The 24,681-nt window shown below is 47.3% G+C and overlaps 10 protein-coding genes across 10 annotated transcripts; 3 read left to right on the plus strand and 7 right to left on the minus strand.

Annotated features, from left to right (window-relative positions):
* Nucleotides 1–110: 110 nt before the first annotated feature.
* N7511_006076 (uncharacterized protein) lies at nt 111–1,748 on the minus strand (the record flags this gene model as incomplete). The annotated part of the gene is made up of 1 exon (XM_057128453.1): nt 111–1,748. The coding sequence occupies one exon, from the start codon at nt 1,746–1,748 to the stop codon at nt 111–113; it is 1,638 nt and encodes a 545-aa protein (XP_056983009.1).
* A 675-nt stretch (nt 1,749–2,423) lies between these two features.
* Nucleotides 2,424–3,413, plus strand: N7511_006077 (uncharacterized protein; the record flags this gene model as incomplete). The annotated part of the gene is made up of 1 exon (XM_057128454.1): nt 2,424–3,413. One exon carries the CDS (start codon nt 2,424–2,426, stop codon nt 3,411–3,413), a length of 990 nt encoding a protein of 329 aa, XP_056983010.1.
* Nucleotides 3,414–3,584: 171 nt separating this feature from the next.
* Nucleotides 3,585–5,336, minus strand: N7511_006078 (uncharacterized protein; the record flags this gene model as incomplete). The annotated part of the gene is made up of 1 exon (XM_057128455.1): nt 3,585–5,336. The coding sequence occupies one exon, from the start codon at nt 5,334–5,336 to the stop codon at nt 3,585–3,587; it is 1,752 nt and encodes a 583-aa protein (XP_056983011.1).
* A 461-nt stretch (nt 5,337–5,797) lies between these two features.
* N7511_006079 (uncharacterized protein) lies at nt 5,798–7,906 on the minus strand (the record flags this gene model as incomplete). Its single annotated transcript, XM_057128456.1, has 9 exons — nt 5,798–6,113; nt 6,178–6,417; nt 6,475–6,703; nt 6,780–6,847; nt 6,903–6,996; nt 7,053–7,140; nt 7,221–7,385; nt 7,449–7,550; nt 7,607–7,906. 9 exons carry the CDS (start codon nt 7,904–7,906, stop codon nt 5,798–5,800), a joined length of 1,602 nt encoding a protein of 533 aa, XP_056983012.1.
* A 1,167-nt stretch (nt 7,907–9,073) lies between these two features.
* Nucleotides 9,074–10,193, minus strand: N7511_006080 (SDR family oxidoreductase; the record flags this gene model as incomplete). Its single annotated transcript, XM_057128457.1, has 3 exons — nt 9,074–10,018; nt 10,084–10,118; nt 10,175–10,193. 3 exons carry the CDS (start codon nt 10,191–10,193, stop codon nt 9,074–9,076), a joined length of 999 nt encoding a protein of 332 aa, XP_056983013.1.
* Nucleotides 10,194–11,097: 904 nt separating this feature from the next.
* Nucleotides 11,098–12,303, minus strand: N7511_006081 (glutathione-independent formaldehyde dehydrogenase; the record flags this gene model as incomplete). The annotated part of the gene is made up of 2 exons (XM_057128458.1): nt 11,098–11,882; nt 11,940–12,303. 2 exons carry the CDS (start codon nt 12,301–12,303, stop codon nt 11,098–11,100), a joined length of 1,149 nt encoding a protein of 382 aa, XP_056983014.1.
* Nucleotides 12,304–13,989: 1,686 nt separating this feature from the next.
* Nucleotides 13,990–15,285, plus strand: N7511_006082 (uncharacterized protein; the record flags this gene model as incomplete). The annotated part of the gene is made up of 4 exons (XM_057128459.1): nt 13,990–14,077; nt 14,152–14,253; nt 14,307–14,467; nt 14,524–15,285. 4 exons carry the CDS (start codon nt 13,990–13,992, stop codon nt 15,283–15,285), a joined length of 1,113 nt encoding a protein of 370 aa, XP_056983015.1.
* Nucleotides 15,286–16,720: 1,435 nt separating this feature from the next.
* On the plus strand, nt 16,721–17,132 carry N7511_006083 (Dabb family protein; the record flags this gene model as incomplete). The annotated part of the gene is made up of 2 exons (XM_057128460.1): nt 16,721–16,856; nt 16,954–17,132. The coding sequence occupies 2 exons, from the start codon at nt 16,721–16,723 to the stop codon at nt 17,130–17,132; spliced, it is 315 nt and encodes a 104-aa protein (XP_056983016.1).
* Nucleotides 17,133–17,698: 566 nt separating this feature from the next.
* N7511_006084 (high-affinity nicotinic acid transporter) lies at nt 17,699–19,421 on the minus strand (the record flags this gene model as incomplete). The annotated part of the gene is made up of 5 exons (XM_057128461.1): nt 17,699–18,060; nt 18,111–18,836; nt 18,886–19,001; nt 19,060–19,199; nt 19,251–19,421. The coding sequence occupies 5 exons, from the start codon at nt 19,419–19,421 to the stop codon at nt 17,699–17,701; spliced, it is 1,515 nt and encodes a 504-aa protein (XP_056983017.1).
* Nucleotides 19,422–20,224: 803 nt separating this feature from the next.
* N7511_006085 (uncharacterized protein) lies at nt 20,225–24,289 on the minus strand (the record flags this gene model as incomplete). Its single annotated transcript, XM_057128462.1, has 3 exons — nt 20,225–20,908; nt 21,113–23,244; nt 23,302–24,289. The coding sequence occupies 3 exons, from the start codon at nt 24,287–24,289 to the stop codon at nt 20,225–20,227; spliced, it is 3,804 nt and encodes a 1,267-aa protein (XP_056983018.1).
* Nucleotides 24,290–24,681: the final 392 nt, after the last annotated feature.

The following is a 24,681-nucleotide window of genomic DNA, read 5'->3' on the forward strand; positions in this document are numbered from 1 at the left end:
TTTACGGCTGGTAAAAGATGGTAGAACTAGCTTGATATTTATGTCTATCCATCGTCGCATGCAGGGGACATTTTAAAGTTATTGGCTGCAAACTCACTAGATAGTCTATACTATGCAGAACTATCAACCAATGTAGACTCCGTAAAATGCTCACAGTCATCATCTGCACGCGAATCTCGTACAACGCGGAAATTAGCGACCCCGTCGTTTGCCAATTGGGCCACAAGGCCATACTCCCAGTCGAGATACCCCTGCATATTCTCACGAGCATTCCCTGTCCCTTCGTATGGTCTTTTGTAGACATCTATTGGTTCAGAAAGCCACCGTGACTCGATCTCAAGAGGAAGGTCGGCTGCCACCCAAGCATCAGTTCCTCCTTCCAAGTACATGAACTGTTCTCCTAAAGGGAGCCATTCTCGTGCCTCCTTGCAGTTCATGGCTGCAACGATACCATCAGGGGAGGTCAAAATGATCGGTCCAACCTCTTTGATCGTTTTCAGATCTCTTCGTAGCTCTGGTCCAGAAGCATACCATGCACCTGGAATATGTCCCTTGCGATAGGAAGGACTGCGAGCAAGATCAACCACGGTTGCCCCCTGAAGGTTTTGGAGCGCGGCAACTGAAATGCCACGAGTTTCTACGCAACCAAATGAAGATGACTTTGGCACACCAAGCTCAGTGGGATCTGTCGATGGTAAATCAGACAATACCAGAACCTCCCATCCGAGCTGATGTAGCCAACTGGCTGCCATACTTCCTCGGACAGAGTCCGTATCGTAGAGAATAATGCGAGCTCCTCGAACACCGATCCACTCATCTGTGGCTTGTACTAATTGTCCACCCGGAGCATTAGTGAAACCGGCTGGGTGCCCCAGGGCATATTCCTCTGGATCTCTAACGTCGAGCAGGTACAGAGTGCGATCCTGCCCATACACGGCTAGATCATCGATGCTCGCCCCGTCCAAGTGAGGGATTTTGTGCCGAGAAAACCAGCGTTTCGCGAGTTGGGCCGCTTTTGCCAATGCTTCCGGTGCAGGTCTCGGGGCCTGGTCCGTTTTCTTGTTGTCGAGCTCGAAGCCCTCCAACGTCCACCCAATCGTCCCATTACGGAGCGCAAGTACCTTGTTGGGGACCTTCGCATTGATCAAGGACTGGGTCCCGATGATACTGCGTGTTCTCCCAGCACAGTTCACAACGACGGTTGTCTTTGTAGAAGGCACAGTCTCGAAGAAGCGATAAAGGAGTTCTCCTCCAGGACAACTCCTGCCACCTGGAATACTCATGGTGTTGAATTCCTCAAATCTCCTGGCATCCAGAACCACGATATCATCATCATTCCGCAAAGACTCCCTCAGGTCTGTGGCAGAAATTGACGGAGTGTGATTGATAGATTCAACCAGTTCCCCAAACGCCTTGGAAGGAACACCGACATCGCGGTAAACTTCACCAACCAGAGCATATGCAGAGAGTCCACCGTCGAGAATGGCAACATTCTCATATCCCATGGCTGAAATCCGGGATACCGCCCGGATATCGTACCCCTCGCCACTATCATAGACCACGATCGGGACAGCCAGGCGAGGAACTAGTGCTGGCAGTTTACTCTCGATTTCGGATACGGGCACACTGACGGCGAACAGGGGATGGGACTCGGCGTATGGGCCTTCCTCGCGGACGTCCAGGAGGGCGATTTCCTGCTTCATTACCCAGGCATGACGCACCTGGTGTGCAGTTGTATATGTTGCCATTTGGACGTGAAGGGTTCAGAGTGGGGTTTTGGAGAATCACAAGACGAATCCTTCACTTTATTAGGATCAACCCTTCCCTATATCATCGCTGATGTTGGGGGAAGTCGGATGTTTTTCTCGGGGCTCCTCGGACGGTTTTGTGCCCCGCCAGACACAACAGCTCAGACTGGGAGGGTCCCTGAGATTTTAGTTTCTTCTTATATTTGCTTGAGTTGCCAGATGTTGTTTTCGTGGGACTCCGAGAAAGTAAAATTGGAGGGTTGGAGTGGGAATCTTGATACGCGTCCAACTCTACGTCCGTCGACGACGACGTGATGGAAAGCACCACCTTGCAAAGCCAGGAGCTTCCAACGCAGACTGCCTGCCTGTCTGCCCTTGAACTTGAACATCGCCAACCTCGAATCGGCCTCGCCTGAACCGCCGACCAGGCACAAACCGCCGACTGTACAAACCCCGCTCGAACGCCATCGCGCTGCAGAATGAGCGATCTCGGCCTTTTTCTCGCCCATTTCGTCCTCAACTTCCGCGTAAGATGAACCCCCGACAACGAAATTCGTGTGAAGCCTGCCGTATGTCTTCTCTCTACACGCGAGACTGAGCTAATGATGCATAGGTTCTCGAAAGCTGAGATGCTCCGGGGAAAAGACCGGCTGTTCTCGGTGCAGAGGCTTGTCAATGGCGTGTAGATTCAAGGAGAAAGGCGTTCCTGGAAGACCCAGGAAACGCTTACGACAAGATGGTCATTTGGAGGAAAAGCAACCCGAACCATCAAGTGCGTCCAGTCGGTCGCCGGACATCTCTCGACCGGCGATGTACTTTCAAAACGCTGTCGACGCGGTAATTCATGACGAGAACTTCGCATCGCTACCGTATGAATTGTCTGGAAACTGCGGCTTTGATTCCCTCCATTGGGAGATGCTGGAGAATGGAAATATCTTCTCTACTCCACTGGAATCATGGCAGACACTACAGCACAGCGAAACGAGTGAGCCTGAGATCTCTACCACGGCGCTGGGCGCCTACGCCTCTCCTGTGTCACTCTCTCAATCCTGTAAATGCGACGAAGAAGTATCGGAGATAGTCCGGAATTTGAGTCGCGCAAACGTGTCTCACGGTATCATCCATATGCTTCGGACCGGAGTCTCTCTCGCGGAAAGGCTACTGACCTGTCCAATATGCTACGATGTATCCAAGCCGCCTCGATTGACGGTTCAAAATGTGTTGCTGATCGGTCAGCTGATGTTTGGGATTACAACTGGCTACCACAAATATCTACGTTGGTTGAGAGAATATTGCTCGGAGCTGGACATGAGGTGTGAGACAGAAGCCATCCATCTCGAGACTAGTCTGGGGCTTCCCTCCGGTCCAACGTTACAAATCAGCGGCGAGAAGTTTCAAGCACTCGTCACGCACGGTCTACAGACCGATGCAAAACGCCTGTTGTCACTAGGGGACAAATTTGCGCTGCGGCAGCGCAATCGTCATCTCGTTGGTCACGAAATTTGCCCCGGTACTGAGGGAGGGTGTCGGAAGAAAGAAGACGTAAATTACGATCCGCTGGATCTTTGCCCGCAAGATCCTGCGGAACGGAAGTTGGTGCCTTGCTTTCGCATTGTTGAGGAGGTTCGGGGGATGATAAGGGATGTTGCAGAAGCCCTTTTGTAATATCGATCTTGTGACGTGTGATTTTGAAAGAGCCCGAAGTTAGAAGGCTTGCAATACTACCTGTTTCATATAGCATAGAGAGCGCGACAAGATTGTCTATGAATTTGGTGCTTTTTCAGTCCAAATCTTATATCTTTGGAATAAATTTATTCAATCATAGTATTGAGTCATCTAGCAAGGACACTTCGGTTTCACACTATGACAGCCATTCGCTTTTGGCTTGTCACTAGACGTGGGAATATTCCCTAGTCTACAGAAACATGAAGATGTAATTTCGACATCTGCCTCCACAAGGGCGAGTGAAAGCTGTTTCTTGATAATATTTGCCTCGGCGTGACGACCCAAGATCTCCAAGCATTCGTGGTAGCCATGAAGAGCCCAGACATTATTCGGATGTTGATGCGCACGTTTCGGAGTAGGATAAAGTCCCAGATCTTCAGCATACGCTTGGGCAGCGCGCTCAACTTCCCCTTGCTCCAAAGACAGAGCTGCATATGCATGCCTCGCAGGAAGCATCCATCCCCATGGCTCGGCGAAAGGGAGATCATCCTCCAAGGTGATTGCATCACGTAGTCTTCTGAATGCAGTCTCATAATTGCCTCTTCTGTATTCGATTTCGCCATCCAGCATAGCAGATGCTACTTTGAGGATATCAATAATTTTATTCGGGAAGTCGAGGCGTGTCGGTGGGACAAGCTTGGAGGCTTCTTTAAACAGCTCTCGCTCTCTGTCTGCATCCTCCAATTGGGACGTTGCCGCATACGCGATGCCCTTTCCATAATGTCTCATGACATTCGTCACACAATATAAATGCTTGTCGGCAAGGGGCTCGAGTTTCTTGATATCCTCCCACATTCCAAAGCGAATGAGTACGTGAACTCGGACGGCCTTGAAGAATTCCATCCAGTTCGCCAGTGCGGGTGTTTCCACTCGCAGAATCTGTTCTGTAATAGTAGCTTCCATTCGATCCGTCGCCGACAACGCTGCCTTGGATTTTCCGCCCAGCATGGCGGCGTAAATCAGAGAATGATAGTCATGAAGTCGATAATAGCTATAAAAGGTCAAGCCGCCATTCTGTTGGAAGAACTTATCATCCGCAATGGTCGCTTTCAGATTATACTCGACCGCGCGACGATAATCGCCGACGAGAACATCGATATGGGCTGGCATGTGGAATGTATGACCGGTGTCGGGGAATATTTCGCGGATCATTTCTGCTGCAGGCAAAGCAGCCTCGGGCGTTGCGGACATTTCCATCAGGTGGATGTACATATGCGCGGGACCTGGATGCCGTTCAACACCCGAGACTTTCAAAGTCTTCTCCAGCAAGTCCTTCACCTCGAATACCGGGGACAATGCAATTGGAAGTCCCGTGGGGGCGTCGTATAGTTTACGTGGAGCGCAGTTCATCAAGGCGTCCGCGAAAAGGGTGATAATGTCGAAGTCGGCGCGACCGAGTGTCTGATACACATCTCGCATGGCATCTGCGTAAGCTTTATTACAAGCGGCAAGATCCCTACTCGGATCGTCGTTGGGGTATCGCATCGCAAGAGCTTTGATGAGTGCCTGCTCCCACTCCGAGGCATGGTCTAGTCGCTTCAAAGCCTCTTTGGAATATACATCACATTGCTTAATTGCATTGATGCGATCTTTCTCATCGAACAATGCCCATGTTTTGTTGTAGTTTGAGCCCGAGCAGAAGGATACACCCCAATACGCCATTGCGCAGTTCGCATCGTGCGCGATTGCCTGCTGGTAGCAAGTGATTGCTTCATCGTGGTTGAAACAATATGTCCAGACCAGCGCTCGGTCAAACCATATCTGAGCTTCCGTTGAAGCTGTACTGACTCGACGACTCAGTGTTCCCAAGTTGAAGTAAGGGTCGCTGGATGGTCGCGCGGGCGGGAGTGTAACAGAAGCCATGTTTGGAGCTCTATCAGCCGATTGCCGAGTGTGTCGGAAAGGTACTGGTTCGCATAGACGAAAGAAATGTCGACTTGCACAGGTCACATGTAGAGGGGTCTCAAGGCTCGGATGGTTTCCAATACAGCCGGGTTGATACGTGGCTGTGATTGGTTCGGACCTTTTCGCTATGACAAGATCGGATGTTTATAGAGCGAACAGCTGGAGAGAATCACGAATTTGTTAAGCGACTCGATTTAGTTTGGAGGGGTTTGAATGAATGTGTTCTAAAAAAGAGTAGGAGTATCTAGCTCAAGCACCAGAATGAGGCAATAGTAAAGAAAATATATGTCAGGCAGAGACTGAAGCAGCATATGAGAAACTCTAGTAAGAACATTCCTGGGAGTGGCAATATGCAGCTTGACCGAAATTTGCGTATATTGAGTAATATAGCTTCTTCGAAGAGAAACATTTGCTGTGTCTTAACGAGTCTTCAAGTCATGGTCCATAACATCCTCCAGAATTGTCTCGCCCCTTTTCTCCGCCGCAATTTTGGCGAGCTTCAGACGTCTAGTATCACGCTCGGTATCCCAAGTCACCCACCATGTTATCAAAGTCAAAATGGCACAAAGCCCAACGAGACCCATAGCCACGGAAAAGGGGACTATATAACGTGGTGCGTATTTGCTATTGAACAGCTGCGGGCCGATAGCACCTCCAATTTGACCGTAGCTGTTCACAAATCCAATAGAGAAAGCAGATCCCGTAGCTCGTGATGTAGTCTGCACTCGCCATGGCCTGAAGCACTGTGGTCAGCTATCCATAATAATTTGTAACCGATTTAGGTGAAAAAACAACATACCACATGACTGGGAACCATCCTGCTTGTAGGGCATTTCCGATCAGTGTCACAGCATATACAGCGCCTGTACTGGGATAAGCCACAAAAACCCCGTAGCAGACTATGATCACAACGAGGAAAGAAAGCGGATACAGGGGTCGGGGTATGCGACTGCGATCTGCTGCAATGCCTGTGACTGCAATGAATAGAATTCCACAGACGGTGATAGGAATGTTGAGTAGTTGGGCTTGGGCAACGGTCCTAAGTGATGGTCAGTTGCGCTCGCTCTATCAATGTCCTGGGAAGTATGGGACGTACGTATAACCAAGATTTGCGATAACGGTCGATTGGTAAAAAGTGACGCCGTTGGTTCCAACTGTAAAGGTAGCCCAGATCAATGTAAATAGCCATAATCTGACATCCTTCAATGATTCAATGACTTCTCGGAAATTGAAGTTTTTCTCATTCGCTCGAGGGGCATTAGCTGGCAGTCGGGCTTGAATGAACTTCTTTTCTCTTTCAGTCAACCAACTTGCTGTTTCTGGAACTGCAGGGTGATTCATCATGTTAATATCAATGTGCATATAAGGGCCATGTCTTCTCATTTCCAAAGATGTCCTTACAATCGGGGAGTAAAAAGGCAATGGCCACACCAAAGATCACGGTCGCGATACCCTCGCTGAGAAACAACCTGAAGATGAGTAAGTATGGGCGCGATCAAAGGAATTGTCTTTCTTCTCACTTACCACTGCCATCCGGAAAGCCCTGCTGCACCTGACACAGTGTCAAATGCGTAGGCGAGCAGACCACTGAAAATACCCGAGACGTTTCCGCAAATGTCTGTTGACACAGAGTTAGTAGCATTCCAAGTAGTGCCGCGCTGGCCCAGGGCTTACAAAAGTATAGCAGACGCAGAGACATCTCGTCTGGCCGATACCAATATGTCATCTGGAGAATCACACCGGGGAATTGTCCGGCTTCAGCCTAAACCGGCGTCAGTAAAGATTATACCATGACGTACCACGATGAATAGACACCCGTTGTATTAACGTGTATTAACATACCAGACCTAGCAAGAATCGTGTTGTGTATAATCCGCCTTTATTCTTCACCGCAGCATTGCACATGAGCACAACACCCCAGCTGATCATAATTCTGGATTGCCATTTGGATGGGGAGAATCTCTTCAGTAGGAGATTTGAGGGTGCTTCTAACAAAATATATGGGACCTGAAAGCATCGATAGTTAGAGCATGAAGATATCAGACTATATGTTAAGATGGGGTGAAGTACATAGTAAAGGACAGTCACAAGATTGTACTCATTCGATGTGATTCCAAGCTGTGTCATAATATTCTGATCTGTTCCTTTGTTCATAATTCGGGCATTGGAGGCCTATCATGTACATTAGTCAGTTCAAATATCTCAAGTGAATGAATGGTGATACCCACATTGCTACTGTCGAGATTTTTAAACATGAAGATAAGGGAGCAAAGGGTCATCAACCGCCAGTCAATCTTCCGCAACAGCTTCTTTTCTTCCTGCGCTGTAAGTAGGGTTCTGCCGCTCATCAGGTCGGGATCATAACCATCGATACTTTCTTGGCTCGATGTTGCTTCCACGAGAGCCTCACCACGTTTGACGAAATGGAGTTCATTACTAGAGTCACTCTCAGTGGCGGAGGAAACATCAGTCGCCGTTGTAGTACCAAAGGTTTTGGATATATTCTGCGTAGGCACTTTGTCCGACATAGCTGCGGATCAAGTATGACACGCTTTGTATTAATTAAGCCGATATGCGGGCGACAATTGCTATTTCATAGTTTGGAAAATGTCCGAAAGGTTGATATCAGGGCTGATGCCAAGTTGGACGGTTGGTTATCCACATGGTCTCATAGCACACATGGATTGCGTATATCACGGGCTAAATGACCATCTTTGACACAGGGAATTGTCAGGTACTGCCTGTCTCTCCCATTGTAAAATCCTAGTTTTCAAAAATAGGAATTAATCTTCTAATATAATGACTATTCAGGGGAAGTGGGTGCGCGACCGTTCACAAGATTAGACGGTTAGAGGGAAGAAAACATCGAAAGAGCGAAATGGGCAGGGGTCAATGACGCTCATTTTGACTATCTGTTTATTATCCGTGCATTTCATTTATTTGGTGCATGTTTTTGATTCGACGCAGTTGAAATACCAGCGCTAAATCCACTTTTTGAAGATTGCTAACCTTGTTAAGATCTGCAGGTGTTTCCCAGTTTATGTCGTTGATTATATAAGTCCAAGCCTGCAATAACGTTAAGACAAAAAATGTTTTGCCTTACTAGCATCGGCTGCTTAAACGGTGTTCTCCCTATAACTGATCCGTATAGTAAGATACGGTTGTAATTTAAGCTGTTCAGGGCGGACATGACAACTACTGACATCCACTTTACCCTCGCAATCTTAGAATTCCTCAGCTATCACCATCCGCCTTCTTTAGTTTCGGAGAACCACAGGCAAACCATGATTGATGAAAAAGAAGAAGAAAAGAACTTCGAAAACGCGAAGAAAGCACTGTCCCGAAAGAGCCGTACAAAGAGTTTCTAGAAGATCGAGCTGTCTTTTGGACACCCTGACAGCTAGGTCTACTGGCGTAGGTTTACAGCCTGGGACTCCCTTGTTTCGATATGGCAACGACAGAAATCTCAAGCTTTGGCCCAGGATTCAGTCTAAATAATCATCCGTAGACAATGTTTACTTAGATGTAATGATATCTTGCATAGTAACTTATAGATTACACGAAGAGTTAAGTAGTATACAGCTGCTGTATAATGGTCAAGCTATCAGATAGCTAAAATCTATAATAAAAACTAACAAATGACAAAGGTAAGAAAAGAGAAACAGGTAAGTTAGGGGCTAACCATGCCACTTTTCTCAGGCATGATATCCTTCCAGTGTCTTAATTGTGTCCAAAACAGAAGTCTCCAGCGGCAAGTATTCCAGTCCCAGCACTTTCTTGGACAAGCTGTTATCATATCCATATAGAGGATTGGGCTTGTCTGACTCCAGCACAGGTGGGAACTTATCAGCATACGCAGGAAGATTCTTCTGAACAATCTCGGCGACATTCTTCATATCAAAGTGGCCCTCAGTGACGAGGAATCGTTTGCCCCCGGCCTCAGAAACTTCCATAGCCTTGACATGAGCGAGGGCAATGTCACGCACATCAACCCAGAGCCAGGTGCCTGTTGGAGGAAGTCTCTCCTTCCATCCTCCTTGCATCAACATCGCAAAGTAGAGGTTTGATGTGTTGATGCCGGCCGGGGTCTCGGGGCGATGAATTGGAGGTCCGAAGACATAGGGCGGGCAAACGGTGGCAAGAGAAAAGTTTGGTTTCTCTTCATCCATGAAAGCCCATGCAGCACGCTCAGCAAGGGTCTTGCTCGCGCGATATGTTTTTCCTCGATCCGCAACTCCTTCCTCATAGGTGACAGGGTTCCACATGCTATCATCATAAACAGCAGGGTGTTCCTCCGTTTGAGTGATCGCAGCAAATGAGGAGGTGATAACCACTCGTTTCACAGTAGGAGCGTTATTCTTGATTGCTTTCAAAAGCCCCTTGGTTCCACGAATGGCAGGGTCAAGTAGCTCCTTGGGATCCTGGAATCGGAAGTGGAATGGACTGGCTGTGTGAACAACAGCATCAAATGGGGGGTCGGAAATGATGGCCTGGTCGAATGCGTCCTCCTTGGCGATATCCGGGACGATCACATAGGAAAGCTGGCCCTCAGAGGCACTCGGATATGCTGCAAGAATCTTTTCACCCTTCTCGGCACTCCGCGCAGTTGTCACAACTGTATGGTCTCTGGCTAGCAAAGTCTAATTGTCCTGTTAGCGCTGTATATCCATAAATGATTGGAACAATTCGAATTGCGACTTCATACCCTCAAGCAGTGAGAAGCAATAAATCCAGATCCGCCTAATTCCAACAATCAGCATTTTCTAGCTAGCAGTAGGTATTTCAGGAAGACTGACCTGTCAAAAGAACCTTCATGTTGGGCTGATGTGAAATGTCTTAAGGTTGAATGAGTTTATGGAAGCAGTTGTTTGGCAGTGGATTGAATGCAAGGATCATGTATCTCGACTCTATATATTTAAACGTCTAGCAAGATGTTCCGTTGAACTGAAAAAATGCATGATCTCATCGGCCGACATCTGTCGGACCAATAAGTGTGGGCCTTCGGCCGAGCCATTGTGATTGGCTAAGAATTAGAGCTTGGAGATCGCCTTTGCCTTCAGCCAATCGCTGCGACCATGTTATGGTTTGGAATATTCCTGCGATGGAGATTGCGGATTTAAAGATTAGTTGTCTCCGGCACACGGGTCCGTCGTCTCCTCCGAGAACGAAATTTTGGGAGTGTCAAACTTGCCGTCTAACAGGATTTGGATCATGCTGTACACCGTGCCGTAGAACCCGAGCGTATGCGATATTTCCGCTAATACGGCCTCTCTTTCTACTGCATGACTACACTGTCTGGGAGCTTTTCGAGATGTCAGTATACTCACAATATTACCAACTTTGAGGATGGCTCCCGGTTCGAGCTAAAACGCACGCAGAGCCATCTATCCAGTGACCGTTACTTTGACAGCGTCTCTCTTGATCCCTTGGAACCTTTGCGGCCAATTACAAAGAAATATGAACTAAGCGATGCGTAGTGTGCACTTTGTTGGCTCATCTATGTTTAGTGCTGTTCTAGCATAGTTCTTGACAAGATTATGTTAGACTTATCATAGACAATATACACAATGGATTGATTCAACCATGGAAAACCTAAATTTAACACAAGAACTGTGGGAGGTGGGGAGGTGGAGGTCAATTGGTTGGCCCATGACACTAGCTGCCCCAATGTTGATCAAAACAGATCACTTTCCGGTGTAGCACTCCATCTGCGGTTGGTTTAATGATCAAAATTGATCACAACCTTTGTGGCATTGCGACTGTTGAATCTGGCGTAGGCTGCCGGGGCATCTTCAATATCCACCTCATCACTAACAATGAATCCAGGCCTGGCTCTGCCCGATGCAATGAGATGCAAGAGCTGTGGGGCAAGATCTAATGGCCGGGAAATACCAGCTCCCCAGTGCAAGCCCCTTGTCCAGAAATCTGCGAGAGAAAGATTGAAATGAGTATGGATAGTCGAAGCACGAGGTTGAGTTGCCGTGTTGCCGTGCTCATGGGTATAAACTCCGACAGTGCCCATGCCGCCATTCATGGAAGTGACGGACAGCATGTGACCAATGATAACATCCGACTGCACGGTAAGATTCTGGTTCAACTGTTCAAATCCCACGCAGTCGACGCTTCGAGTAACCCCAGTAGGCTCCAACGCCATAATCTGCTCCACTGGGTCTGCTTCTTCGAAGTTGATGGGGATTGCTCCAATTGAGCTAGCAAGTTGGAGGCGCTCGGGGACAAAATCAACGCTGTAGACTCGTGATGCACCACGTAAGATTGCCGAGTACGCCGCCATCAGGCCGACGGGTCCAGCACCAAACACAGCCACGGTGTCGCCGGGCTCCATGCCAGAAAAGTCAAGGGCTGTCCAGCCTGTGGCAAAGATATCCGACATCATAACGTAGTCATTCAGCAGGGAAGTGGTTTCATTGGTAGTTGGATCGGTGTAGTTGACAGAAGGGATGGGGATCAGTCCTTCATCGGCAAACGGAACTCGCAAAAACTCCGCTAGATATTTAGATGAGAGGATGTTCAAACGTGGTTAAAGGCGAGGAATGAATTTACCTTGTGTGCCACCCAGGGTTCCTCCATTTCCGAATGCCGCGTATGGCACATAAGTGAGCTCCGTATTGAGCTGATCGCCGGAGGTCGTGAAAGGCACGATAACAGGATCGCCGACGCTCAGCGAGTGCACAAGTGATCCAACCTCAGACACATATCCGACTCCCTCGTGTCCAATGCCGACAGGAAGGACCTGTCCCTCCATTGTACCTCGATAAATATGCAAATCAGACCCGCAGATAGCTGCCTTCGACATCTTAACGATGACATCGGTTGAGTTGATGATGGTTGGTTTGGGGACGTCACGGACGGAAATGTTGTATGGTTGGCCGGTCCAAACAACGGCTCGCATCGTCTCGTTCAACATTGTCAAATTAGAGAGTAACATATTGCAGATTGAAGACGTCTAATCTGCGTCGATGGAAAGAAGATGTGGTAAGTTCAAATAGAATTGATCATTCGAGAGTAACTTGTAGATTCACATTCTCATGCATCCAGAAGTGTTTCTTATACTTACCAAGTTCTGTCCAATATAAAACCTCGGCCGAAATCTAGTCACAGTATATCCTCCTTTGGTTGTGACGTGTAGATCCCCGAAGCAACTTTAGCTCGCATCGGCCGATCTACGTATGTTGCCAATGTTTCTGCCTTATCTTCAATCATCGAGTTTCCTCCTTCTATGCAATTTATGTTCTGGACTGTATAATTTCGAGTTATGCAAGTTAGAGTAATGACGTATTATGGTTCTTACCAAAATATTTTACGGCTGCGACTCCTTAATAATCGAGACTCTATTTCAAACGCAATCACTGAATTGAAGAAAACGAACCGGATATATACGGAAAGGGTTCATTTGAAAGTGTAGTTTCTTAATAGGATGATCTAGCTGAATTTAAGGTATTGCGGATGACGGCAACGTAAATCATGGGCGAGCGCCACATTTGGTGAGCGTCGCGGTAAGAAAACCAGGGCAAATGTAATAAATCGCCACATTATATAGTTTATCTTAACGAAATTACGTTTGATTCTTCTTCGATTTACATAAAGTATCACAAACGGAGCCAAAAAGTCTATGTTAATACAATGCCGACCTGACAGTTTTTATTAGGAATACTCACTTGAATTTGGTTCAAAGATGATATCTGTATTGCTACCTGTGATCTCTTGGCCTCTGGTAAACGTATACGAATGAATTTGATATGTGTATATGTGTATGAATGTAGTAACAATATGTTAGAAATGCCTAATGTTAAGGATTCCAATAATGAGTATATTACATTGTGATGAAGCTAATATACTCGCTTAAATATAGCGTTATTAAAAATAGTCATTACATGTTGGGTGACACCAAGGAATCCGAGTGAACCATGATAAAGTTCCAAGTGTCGCGTATACATAGGTGACTACCTCGTGCTGACATTAACTCACCCTACGCTGGAGCGCCCTCATGAATCTGGCTAGATAGGAAAGGCCCTTTTGGAAGATATTATCTTCTGTTTATAATTGCGATTATCAGGTATGACTTCATTATTTCTGAAATGATCTTATTGGAAATTCGTTTTTAGCGTGAGTAAATCAATTCACCCTGCTTGCTAATCGTGTTTTGCTACAGTTTGTACCAACCCAAGTTGCTTATCCACAGGACTACCTCTGTGGAGGAGTAAGAAGTTACCGAATCCACCGTTTGGGGAGATGGTGGCGAGTTTCTCATTTGGGCAAGGATCACAGCTATCACGCCAACGGAGGAAAACATGGTGAGATCTTAACTGCAAACGCGGAGATCCGCCGAGACGCAGTCTGCTGCTTGAAAGTGGCTTGCACATTAACCATAATTTTTGAGAAATGGAAAAATGACCGATTGGAGTAGCCTGTGCAAAGCATTCAATTTTCCTGGGCTTACTGCCAAGCCCTCATCATCGAAGCTTTGATAAAGTCCGCTCTCTTCATGAATTTGATTCTCAGCTGGACGTTTCTCTACAATAGAAATTGTGTTGCTACCATCAATTACCGTAATCTATTTTTTTTTCCGTGAAGTTCAATCTGAAATTGTGCCATGGCGACAGTAACTCAATCTCCGGTTGCAGCAGCTACGGCTAATAAAAATCCAACATATCACCAGGTTCCTGAGACCTCCTTTGATTGTATGTTTCATAAGTTGTGCACCAAAACTCATACAGCAGAAGTGAGTTGCGACTAACATTTCAGTTGAATATAGTGGATTGGGCGGACCTTGCCACGTTGGATCTATCTCAGTTTGACTTGCCTGGTGGTAAGAAGCAGTTGGCAGCGCAGCTTTTTGACGCCATTCAGAATATCGGTTAGTACCTTCAAATTCGTGTGTCCATGCTTAAAATATTGACATGGGTGTAGGCTTCTTTTATATCACCAACTTCGGGTTATCACAAGAAGAAGTTGACCAGCAATTCTCCATCGGTCAGCAAATCTTTGAGCTTCCAGTTGAGGAAAAGCTCAAGTTCCGCGCAGAACTAGAGAAAGGTGGATACAATGGCTATAAACCAATGGGTCTTCGGGTACGCACCAATGCATCATGCGATGTGAAGAACTGAACCTCTGACCTCTCGATCAGGAAATCAGTCCCGGCGTCTTTGACAAGACAGAGATTTTTAATATTCCAAAATTCATTCCGGCTCTCGAAAGACCACAGCCCGATATCGTGAACCAGAACCGTCCGGTCATTGAGAGCTTTGCACGTCACATTCACGAAGAAGTTGTTCGTAAACTGCTGACACTCCTGGCAATCATTCTCGAGTTACCCGAAGATTATTTCCTCAAGGTACACCGCTATGATGAGAAGAGTGACTGTCACTTGCGATACATGAAGTACCACCGCCGAAGCGAAGAGGAGAACAAGAAGGCCGCCGGGATCTGGTCCAAAGGCCACACCGACTTCGGCAGCCTAACTCTACTGTTCCGACAGCCAGTAGCCGCGCTGCAGGTTCGGACGCCAGAGGGCGAGTGGAAGTGGGTGAAACCCTATCCAGGAAGCATCACAGTCAACCTTGCCGATTCGCTGCAGTTCCTCACGAATGGATTCCTCAAAAGCAGCATCCATCGTGTCGTTGCACCTCCCCCAGACCAGAGGGATATCGACCGTCTAGGTGTGCTGTACTTTGTTCGGCCGGAGGATAGCCTGGAGCTGCGACCGGTTGCAAGTGAAGTTCTGCGTCGCCTAGGATATGACCAGACAGCCGATCAAAGTGCGATTGGCATTACTGCCGGTGAGTGGGTAAAGGCTAGAGTTGCCAAGGGAGTTCATAAAGGCGACTCGCGGAGTGAACTCGCCGAGCAGCCCATTATTGGTGGAGTGGTAGCCAAATATTACGATTGAAATGCTGTGCAGGATACGAACGTATGGTTATTGTTGGCAGAAGGAGTAGGCGAGGAATATAAATTGTAACTTGATGCCGCTTGAGCTGGTTGTGATAGGACCCTGTTTGTTTATGACACGCCTGACTATGTTGAATTGAGATGAAGTTGAATCGTCTTATGCATTCACAAGGTCCATGTAATAAAAAAAAGTTTGCGGCTTATGTTGGCTCACAAGAGATACAGCAAGTAGATTCAGTGTTCAAGAGGCAGGATCAAGCAATGGTATTTGCGGATAGAGCGAAATTTCATTATAATTAATGACTAGAATATGACGAGTGTTTAAAAAAAAGTGTACGCCTTCTCACCAGACAACACCCTAGGCCTTCCCGGAGGGGGAATGACCAGCGTAGAGAGTGTTTAGGAAAAAGCAGCGACGTTCCTCTCCAGGGCCGGGAACGGAAAGAAACCCACGGAGGCCGAAGCCATAGAGTAACCTTCAGCAAGCCACAATGTGGAGCCCCAATTGATTTACATCGAAATGTAAACTGTAGATGGAGAGAAAAGAAAAAAGAGAAAGGAGAGATTGGCGCGGGCCGGTTATATTTGTTGAGAATTTCCACGCTAGAGCTAATTGAGCCCGGTCCGGAATTACTCCGGAACCCTGGGGTTTCTATATACAAATAACAAACTTGCGACGGAACAAGAAGTGGGAAAGCTGGTTCAGAGGTGTACTGCTTGATATGATAGATTGTACATACGGAGCTGCTTACACCTAGATGCTGTGGCTTCTACTTTCAATCCAAACACTCCTACTACGAGGCCTGCTCATTTTCTGACCCTCGATGTGGCCACCAAGTAAAGCTGGGCATCAAGCTGGAAGTGAGTAAGATTAATCTACAATCTACAATGTGGATCGGTTCTGTCATATAGATTGTGTGTTCAGGTGTCCCGCATTCTCACCCTAACTCCGAAATCCGATAGAACGGAACAGTTGCGGGCTTACTCAGACTGCGGTCCCTATGTAGATACTTATGAAGAACAGATGAAAATGATTTGGCTGCAATTACATGGCAGAAAATATACTTGCTACCAACCCTGTGTTGACTTATGAATCTGTCAACACACCACCCCTGATAGAAGACATGGAAATGCAATTTTCTACTGCAGATCCTTGTCAGCCGACTTTCTAGAATGCGAACCTAGAGCAATGGCATATAACTGGGTGCTACGAAATACTTGACATAGAATTATTCGAAATAGTATCGGATTTAGGGCATGGGTCAGGATTCTGTGGGGCGAGGGGTGGGGGAATGCGGGACCTGGCTAGGACGTGGGACCTTTCGGACATAAAGAACAAGTCGAAGTACATAGGGTCACATATACAGATTCTTCGTGAAATTCAGAGCAGCGAAATATTTCTTCGAGTCATATTACATACTGCAATTGTTTCCACCATGGCCGAAATCGAGCACATCGTCCTTTGGTCTTTCAAGGAGGTATCCGACTTGGAATTCGCTATACAAGCAATCAAGGCTACAGCATCAAATGCACTACGTAACGGGGAATCATATATTTTGTCCGTCAAGTGCGGTACGACTAGACCGTGCCCTCCGGTCCGAAGTCAAGGTCTGCTTGGTACTTGCGTTCTTTAATCCTTTACAGTTATGCTGATTATGGGTTGTAATAGGATTCAATCTCGCTTCTATTGTCCGATTCAAATGTGAAGATGATCGAAGATATTTCGTCCAGGAGGACCCGGCACACAAGAACTTGATTGAGCTTGTGAAAGGCAAGCTTGCTTCGGGGGTTCTGGTTTTGGATTTTGTTGATGCTTGTGTTGAGTCAGTACCCACGTCCGAGTGTTGATATGGCATGGTGTTAGGATCTGGTCTAGTATAAGCAAGGTCTGTCGGCTCGCGTGAACCCGACAAATTGTGATAGACGTCTATAGAGGATAGAAAGCAACGAAAGGGAATGAGAACGACGAAAAGCATTTACGAGAAAATAGTGGAAATATCACTTAGCATTGGATCAAGCCAGATTGCCAGATCTCATCCACTCTTCCTACTACAGTATAGAACTACGACCAGGGGAATTGTACATCCTACTACCAATGGATATACAACCCTGTCTGTCAAGTCTTGCCCTAGGAGTAGATAACGATTCCAGGCTCGAATGTTCTCGGGAGCTGCTTACCCTTTCTATCGTGTACTATCGTGTACTCGGATCGGCCCCCGTGGAACACAGGCACGAAGTTTGAGATTAGCTCGTAGGCCAAGAATTTATGAAGAATACTCGATCAATAAGCGGACCCGTCAAGTAATATATTCTCGTAATTCGCGATAGTCACATAAAAAAAAAGGCAGCATTATGTCTAGATATTCCCAATTAAATCACAGAGCGTGTGTATCGTATTTAACAGAATATGGGAGTTACAGTGAATAGCGAAAGTAAATATCATAGTCCCCTTGTTCTGGTTTTCTTTGCAAAACTTCCCCTAAGTCTTCCGCTCTGCGAATTTTCCTCGCCCGCTTCTTGTTGACTATCGCCATTCCGATCGTCAAGGTCGCCACCATGATCAAAGCCACTACTGAAAACCCAAGGCTAATGGATAGGCCCATCATATATCGTGGCGCAGATTGTGTCGTGAATATTTGGCCAACTGCAACACCAGCGGTGTTTCCAAAGCAAAGGGTCATGCCTACCATTGTGGCTCTCTTGAAATGTCGCGCTGTGTTGTCTTGTAGCCACATGATAGATAGCCCAGTTGTCGGATAAATACCGAGGGCAATAACTAGATTTCGTCAGATATGGAAAGGACACACGCATGCTGAGTTGTCTTACCAAAGCAGGCAAAGAACCTGACCTTCAGGCTCTCTACCGAGATCAAGATTGAATATCCAATAATGAGACATATGATAGCTATACTCAGAAACGGAGCTCTCAGTCCTACCCGATCCGAGAAATACGCAATGCATAGGAAGAAGACGAGCCCAACCATATAAATCGGAATGGTCATCAAGTTTGCCTCCACTCCGGAATACCCCAGTCCAGAAACAATCTTCGGAAGGAATGTCGTGAAGCCGTAGAGACAGATGTCGGAGCTGAACTGGTAGATCCAGAATGCCCACCACTTCGGGTCAGTGAATGCACTGAGCGACTCGGCCCATGTGAATTCATCGTTATGACCCCAGTGGGGATCGTTATCATAACGCGCTTGCATCATGGCTTTCTCTTCAGTACTTAGAAACCACGCCACTGCAGGCTGGTTTGGAAAAAGGAATAAGAATAGTGGCACGAGGACTAGAGTCATGGATCCTTCGACCGCAAAGAGCCAACGCCATCCTTGCCACCCGTTGGGCCCGTGGACTTGTGTCAGGCCATATGCGAGCAGTCCACCAAAGGCGCTCGAAAATGCGCTGAATGCAAAAATGGCGGCCGACCGCTTGCCGCGCTCGCTCTTCTTGTAAACAAGTGCAATGTAAACATTGATACAGGGCATGAGACCAGCTTCAAATAATCCCATAAGCAAACGGCAGGCATAGAGCCCTTTCCAGGACCTTATGAAAGCTTCTCAAACATTAGCAATGTGTAAGCGAATATGCATGATTTGACCTACCCATGCCTAGTGTAGTAACCCCCCAACAAAATGCACATGTAGAAAGCAAAGGTTTAGGTCCAACAATCTTCAAAAGAACTGCTATTGGGCCTTCAAACGGAACGTATGTTGCATATCTAGTGATTCAAAAGATTTTTAGTCGAGGTTCACGCTCGGGGCATGTTCTTTTCTTACAGCAAGGTTGTAGCAGTCCCAAACTGATTTCCCACTAGGCCTAGGTCTTCCGGCATTCCAGCGGTTTGAGCATTGCCGATGTTGCTTCTGTCCAAGTTGGCCATCATGTAGAACAAACCTAACAACCCGATGGCGTAAAACTGCAAGATATATCAGTAGGAGCTTCCAGTTGGAGCTATATGTTTACTCACGTCGAATTTCCTCATCATGCGGTTCTCTTTCGCGGGATCTATGTATGTTTCGCTCGTGCCTTCAACCGTATCGGGATCATGAACTGTGGCATCTCCCGCCTTCTTCTCAGATGGTATCATATTTGCTCCAGTGAAGTGAAAGGACACAATTGTGGTATAGAGCGATGCCATGTTGGCTGACACGAAAGGTTACTGATATATACTCATCTCGCCGCCATGCCGCATCTGGCACTAGATCCCGACTTATCAAAAGACAAGTGATTGCCTATCAAATGCTAGTTATAAGCTTGATAAGATGTCTAGATGTACGTTCTTTGGTCGGCCGGATCAGGGTCGAGCCGATCCAATCGGCTTCAAGTGAGCAGTATTTATCTTTACGCTGCGCCCAAAAAAGCTTTATCGATATAGGCTCTTGGGTGCAACTAAAGGTAGATCCTATCTTTCAACGGTCCTCTCAAGCAGGTCGAAATGGACTATTGGCCTGATGTTATTGACAGAAAGTTTTGCTACTTTGACTCGGTCGGTGGGATTCTGAATACGAGTGCGCCGCTCAATTTCATCTTTTTCTCTTACAGTTGAGTTGTAAGACAGAAACAAAAGAGCAAATGACGACAACCTCATATCGATCTGGTACTTAGTCTCTTTGTGAGGACTAGCTGTTTCTCTGTATTTACATTATCAGGCGTACAGACAAGTTCTTGCCTCAACTGGACAGAAGCGCCTGCATAGCTATTGCGATACTAGTTAGGCTGCAACAGTTTAATTGAACTATGATTGATTGACTGAAACGACGAATGCGGAAATTGATTTTGAACCCCGTGAACTGATTTACTGGTCTTGATGGTGTATATAGGTTTCCCGATTCGGACCCTCTGACTATATTGTCCTTCACAGATGATTTCAGACAAAAGCTAGATAAAACTCAGAATGAAAATTCCTAAATACAATATTTCCAGTTGATTTCGACGGTAGCATCAATTGCCAGCAGCCGTTGCAGTCCTCTCAGCAACACTGCCCTGAGTGCGAAGTGAGCCAGGAACGAACTTCTCCTTGATCTTGAAAACGTCACCAAAATCGAACTCCGGTTTCTTGTTAGGATCAATGCCGTAGCCCCCACCACCAGGTGTGTTAACGATGATATGATCACCGGCGCTCATCTGAGTGGTTGCTTTTCCACCAAGACTGATAGTTCGACTTGTTCCATCTGGATACTTTCGCAGCCAAATGTTAACGCCTCGTTTACCCTCCTCACCACCAGCCATCCCATATGGAGCGATTACTCGTCGCTCAGACAGAATAGACACCTGCATTGGCAGCCGGAATTCGATATCTCGAACACATCCATCGCCACCCCTATGTCTTCCTGCTCCACCACTGCCACTGCGGATTGAAAACTCATGTAGAATGACCGGATAACGCTTTTCGAAGATCTCAGGATCGGAGATTCGCGTATTGGTGATATGTGTATGTACGCCACTCTCACCATCCCAGTCTGCTCCGGCTCCGGATCCACCAGCAATCGTCTCGTAGTATCCGAAACCCTTTGTAACCTCTCCTGTCTCTGCATCAGTGCCGCCATAGCCAAATGTCAGGTTGTTACATGTGCCCTGAGAAGCTGCTGCTGCACGGAATGCTTTGAAAATCAAATCAACTATGCGCTGAGAAGTTTCAACGTTAGATCCCACTGTGGCTGCTTTCAGTGAAGGGGATAGGAGAGTGTTGGGTGGGCAGATAAGTTGGATGGGCTTGAGGCATCCTTGATTCAGAGGAATATCTGACGCGATCATTGAACGGAGGCAGTACTTTCACATTGTTAGAATGGCCATTCTAAGGATACTGCGGAGGGGAATGAAAGCGCTTACCATGATTCCAGAGTACATGATGGCTGGAGGACAATTCAAGTTACCGAAGTGCTCAGGTCCTGTGCCGGTAAAATCAAATGTCGCATTTCCAGTGTCCCGGTCAATGTCAATCTTCAAAGCCAAGGGTGTTCCATCATCGATGTAATCAACGGCTTGAAGAGGGCGTCCGTCGAACCTATCGGCGATCATTCTAAGCAGGTCACGAGTTACCTGACTAGCATTGTCCTGGATTGCTTGCATATAATATTCAACCACGGGCCAACTGTATTCTTTGACCAGTGTTTGGATGAGATGAATTCCTTTCTTATTGGAAGCAATAGCAGCTTTCAGGTCGGCAATGTTGTCACGGAGTGTTCGAGTGCCACTTGATCCAGGGTATGATGCTGGGATATCCACCAGCACTTTCAACAGACCCGGCTCATCGAATTGTCCTTCCTTGACTATTTTGAAAGACTCGACTGCAGCACCCTCTTGCCAGAGCTCAGTAGATTGAGGCGGCATAGAACCAGGTTGAATGCCACCAATATCTGCATGGTGCCCTCGGTTTGCGACAAAAAACAGGATCCTTGTTGGATTGTCATCACTGTCAAACACTGGGGTTGTCACTGTCAGGTCTGGAAGATGCGTACCCCCAGCGCTGGGATGGTTGCTCAGTAAGACGTCACCGGGCTTCAGTTCGCCAGGTTTATAAAGCCGTGCCTGATACGCGATTGCGTAGCTCATGGATCCCAAATGTCCCGGAATGTGTGGGGCATTTGCAACCAAGCTTCCATATGCAGAGAACACTGCGCAGGAATAATCCAATCGCTCTTTGATGTTGACTGACACAGAAGTCTTCTGCATTGTCTGACCCATCTGTTCTGCGACACTCATGAAGCGATGACCGAAGACACTGAGTTGGACAGGATCCACAACATCAATGCTTACTTCAGGCTTTTCGGTGCCTGTGACATCAATCACAACATGCTCTGAAAGAATACTGGCTTCACTCAAAGGATCCACGATAATGGTTTGAGTCTTGTCGATGATCATTGCAGGTCCCTTGATACGTGTACCAGGAGAAAGCGACTTGAGAGAGAATAGGCCAACATCGGTCCAACCTTCTTGCTCGAAATAGACCTTGGTGTTCTGTGATGGTCTTATTGGAGTTGTGGGAGGCGAATCCGCAAGCCTTTTCAACTCTGCACACGGACTTGATAGGGCAACATCCATGCCTTTCCCGACACTTCGAACACGAACATCATCAATCAGAATGTCCCGTGGCTGTGTGAATCCGAATTCCTGTTGATGACGAGCTATAAATGCACTGCCAAAGTCTGCAGTACTCTCGGGTTTCGCGATCATCAAAGCGGTGTCACTACCTTGATAGCGCATGTTGAGGAAACGCTCATGAATAACCTGGGGTTCTGAGAAGCCCTGGGAGATCAACCCATCGATTCCGGCTTGTTCAAGCCTGCAGAAGCGCTCCTCCAGTCTTCGAATGGCGATATCATTGAAGGTTGTTGCCTCGGGCTCTTGATTTTCGACCACGACATCTGCAAGGGCCATTCCATAAGCAGATAAGATGCTTGAATACCGTGGAATGAGAGCTCGTCGAATTCCGAGGTCCCGGGCAATGAAAACAGCATGCTGTCCACCAGCACCGCCAAAGCAACACAGATTATGAGCGGCGGTCTCAAACCCGCGACCTTCGCTTAATGCTCGAATTGGGCGAGTCATTGTTGCATTCGCAATGGAGAGAAATCCCACGGCAACTTGCTCAGCTGTGAGCTCTGAAGATCCCTCCTTCTCGGTATTGATGATAGCTGTGAGTGCAACAAATTTCTCCCTGACCACACTCAAGTCCAGCTTCATTGGGAAGTATTCCGGGATGACTCGCCCCAAGAAGAAATTAGCGTCAGTCACAGTCAATGGACCACCTCGCCCATAGCATGCTGGACCTGGGTGAGCACCTGCGCTGTGAGGTCCAACTTTGAACATTCCATTCTCCCAAAAGAGCATCGATCCACCCCCTGCTGCGACCGTGTTGATGTCAAGCTGCGGTGTCTGGATGGTAACCTGAGCTATTGTGCTTTCAAAGATGTGCTCCAATCTTCCCGCATATCGTGCGACATCGGTGCTAGTGCCGCCCACTGTTTCAGGTCGTTAGTCTCTTCCAGCTTGGGGCAAATATTCGACATTTTGCTTACTATCAAATGCCAGTACGGGTGTTCCATCTTGGGCATCATAACATGTCCGGGACATGCCAACAACTCCACCTGCAGGACCGCTCAAGACTCCTCGAAGACCGGAGAAATTGGAAAGTGAAGTTAAACCGCCATCAGACTGGTTGACAAATACTTTCCTTCCATGCTCATCCTCCAATGCACCCTTGAAGCCCATTCGGAATTCATCCAAGTAAGTTTCAGTCAGCGGCGAAAGATACGCATCCACCACAGCTGATTGACACCGAGGTACGAGCTTTGCCATTGTTTGTAGCTCTGAGGATGCAACAACTTTGAATCCAAGCTCTCGAGCAACAGCAGCAACAGAGATCTCATGATCTTGGAACATATATGAATGCATGAGTGCGACAGCCACAGATCGGTATCCTTGTTCCCAGATGACAAGAAGGTCTTTTCGAACTGCTTCGAGATCTGGAGTTCGCAATACACGCACAACTTCACCCGTTAAACCCATTCTCAATGCCGAATCCGAGTCAACATCTGGATGCTTGGGCTCAGGATCTTCTGAAAAGCCTTCGACTGTGACGCGCTCATCCACCTCAACAACCGTCTCATATAGTTGAGTAAGACGTTGCACAGAGAGGTCGAAGATGTTCGGTCGTGCCTGATTTCCGATTTTTAATAGATCTCGGAATCCCTTGGTGATCAACAGAGCAACTCGTTCGCCTTTGCGTTCCAAGAGGGCGTTGGTCGCAACTGTGGTGCCCATCCGGATAGATTCAACCGGCTGGAGGTCCAGCAGAGTACCTCGTGGAATCGGCGATCCACTGGCAATCTCCAAGATCTGTCGGATGCACTCCGTCGGCGCATCCTGATATTCGTCTGGTGAGACAGAAAGAACTTTGAAGATTACATCTGCAGTGTGTCCGGGTATTTGCGCCCAGGCGTCAGTAAAAGTACCGCCGCGGTCAATGGCAATTCGAATTCCGGGCTGCGTCATGTTTCGTGTCATTGAGGTGATTGATGAGTACCAAGTTGGACTGGATGCCACAGTAAATGGACGTTCTTGACAGTTTATAGTAACCAAGTGGACCACGGCTTAGGCAGTCCATATAGTTCTTTCGGCACGCCCATATCTTTCCGAACTCGATTTGGCATGGCCTCCGCACCTGTCGCCCAAGGGCCGCGACCTTCACTCGGTAAGACAAGTGAAGAGCCGATAAGAACGCGACTTTCGGCAAGAAAAGTGCTCAGCCGACCCCGCACGACAACGTTGATAGCAACAATTGGCCTCCGATGCCCCTGGAATGAGTCCAACTAGCGCTAACTGGCCCGTCATTCAGCCAAGTGACGGAGTGTAGATAAGTTTAACAGATTATGATTAGATAAATCAAGAAACGGTCT

Source organism: Penicillium nucicola (genome assembly GCF_028828085.1).
Source record: "Penicillium nucicola strain IBT 29836 chromosome Unknown utg000006l, whole genome shotgun sequence".
NCBI classification, from domain to species: Eukaryota; Fungi; Ascomycota; class Eurotiomycetes; order Eurotiales; family Aspergillaceae; genus Penicillium; species Penicillium nucicola.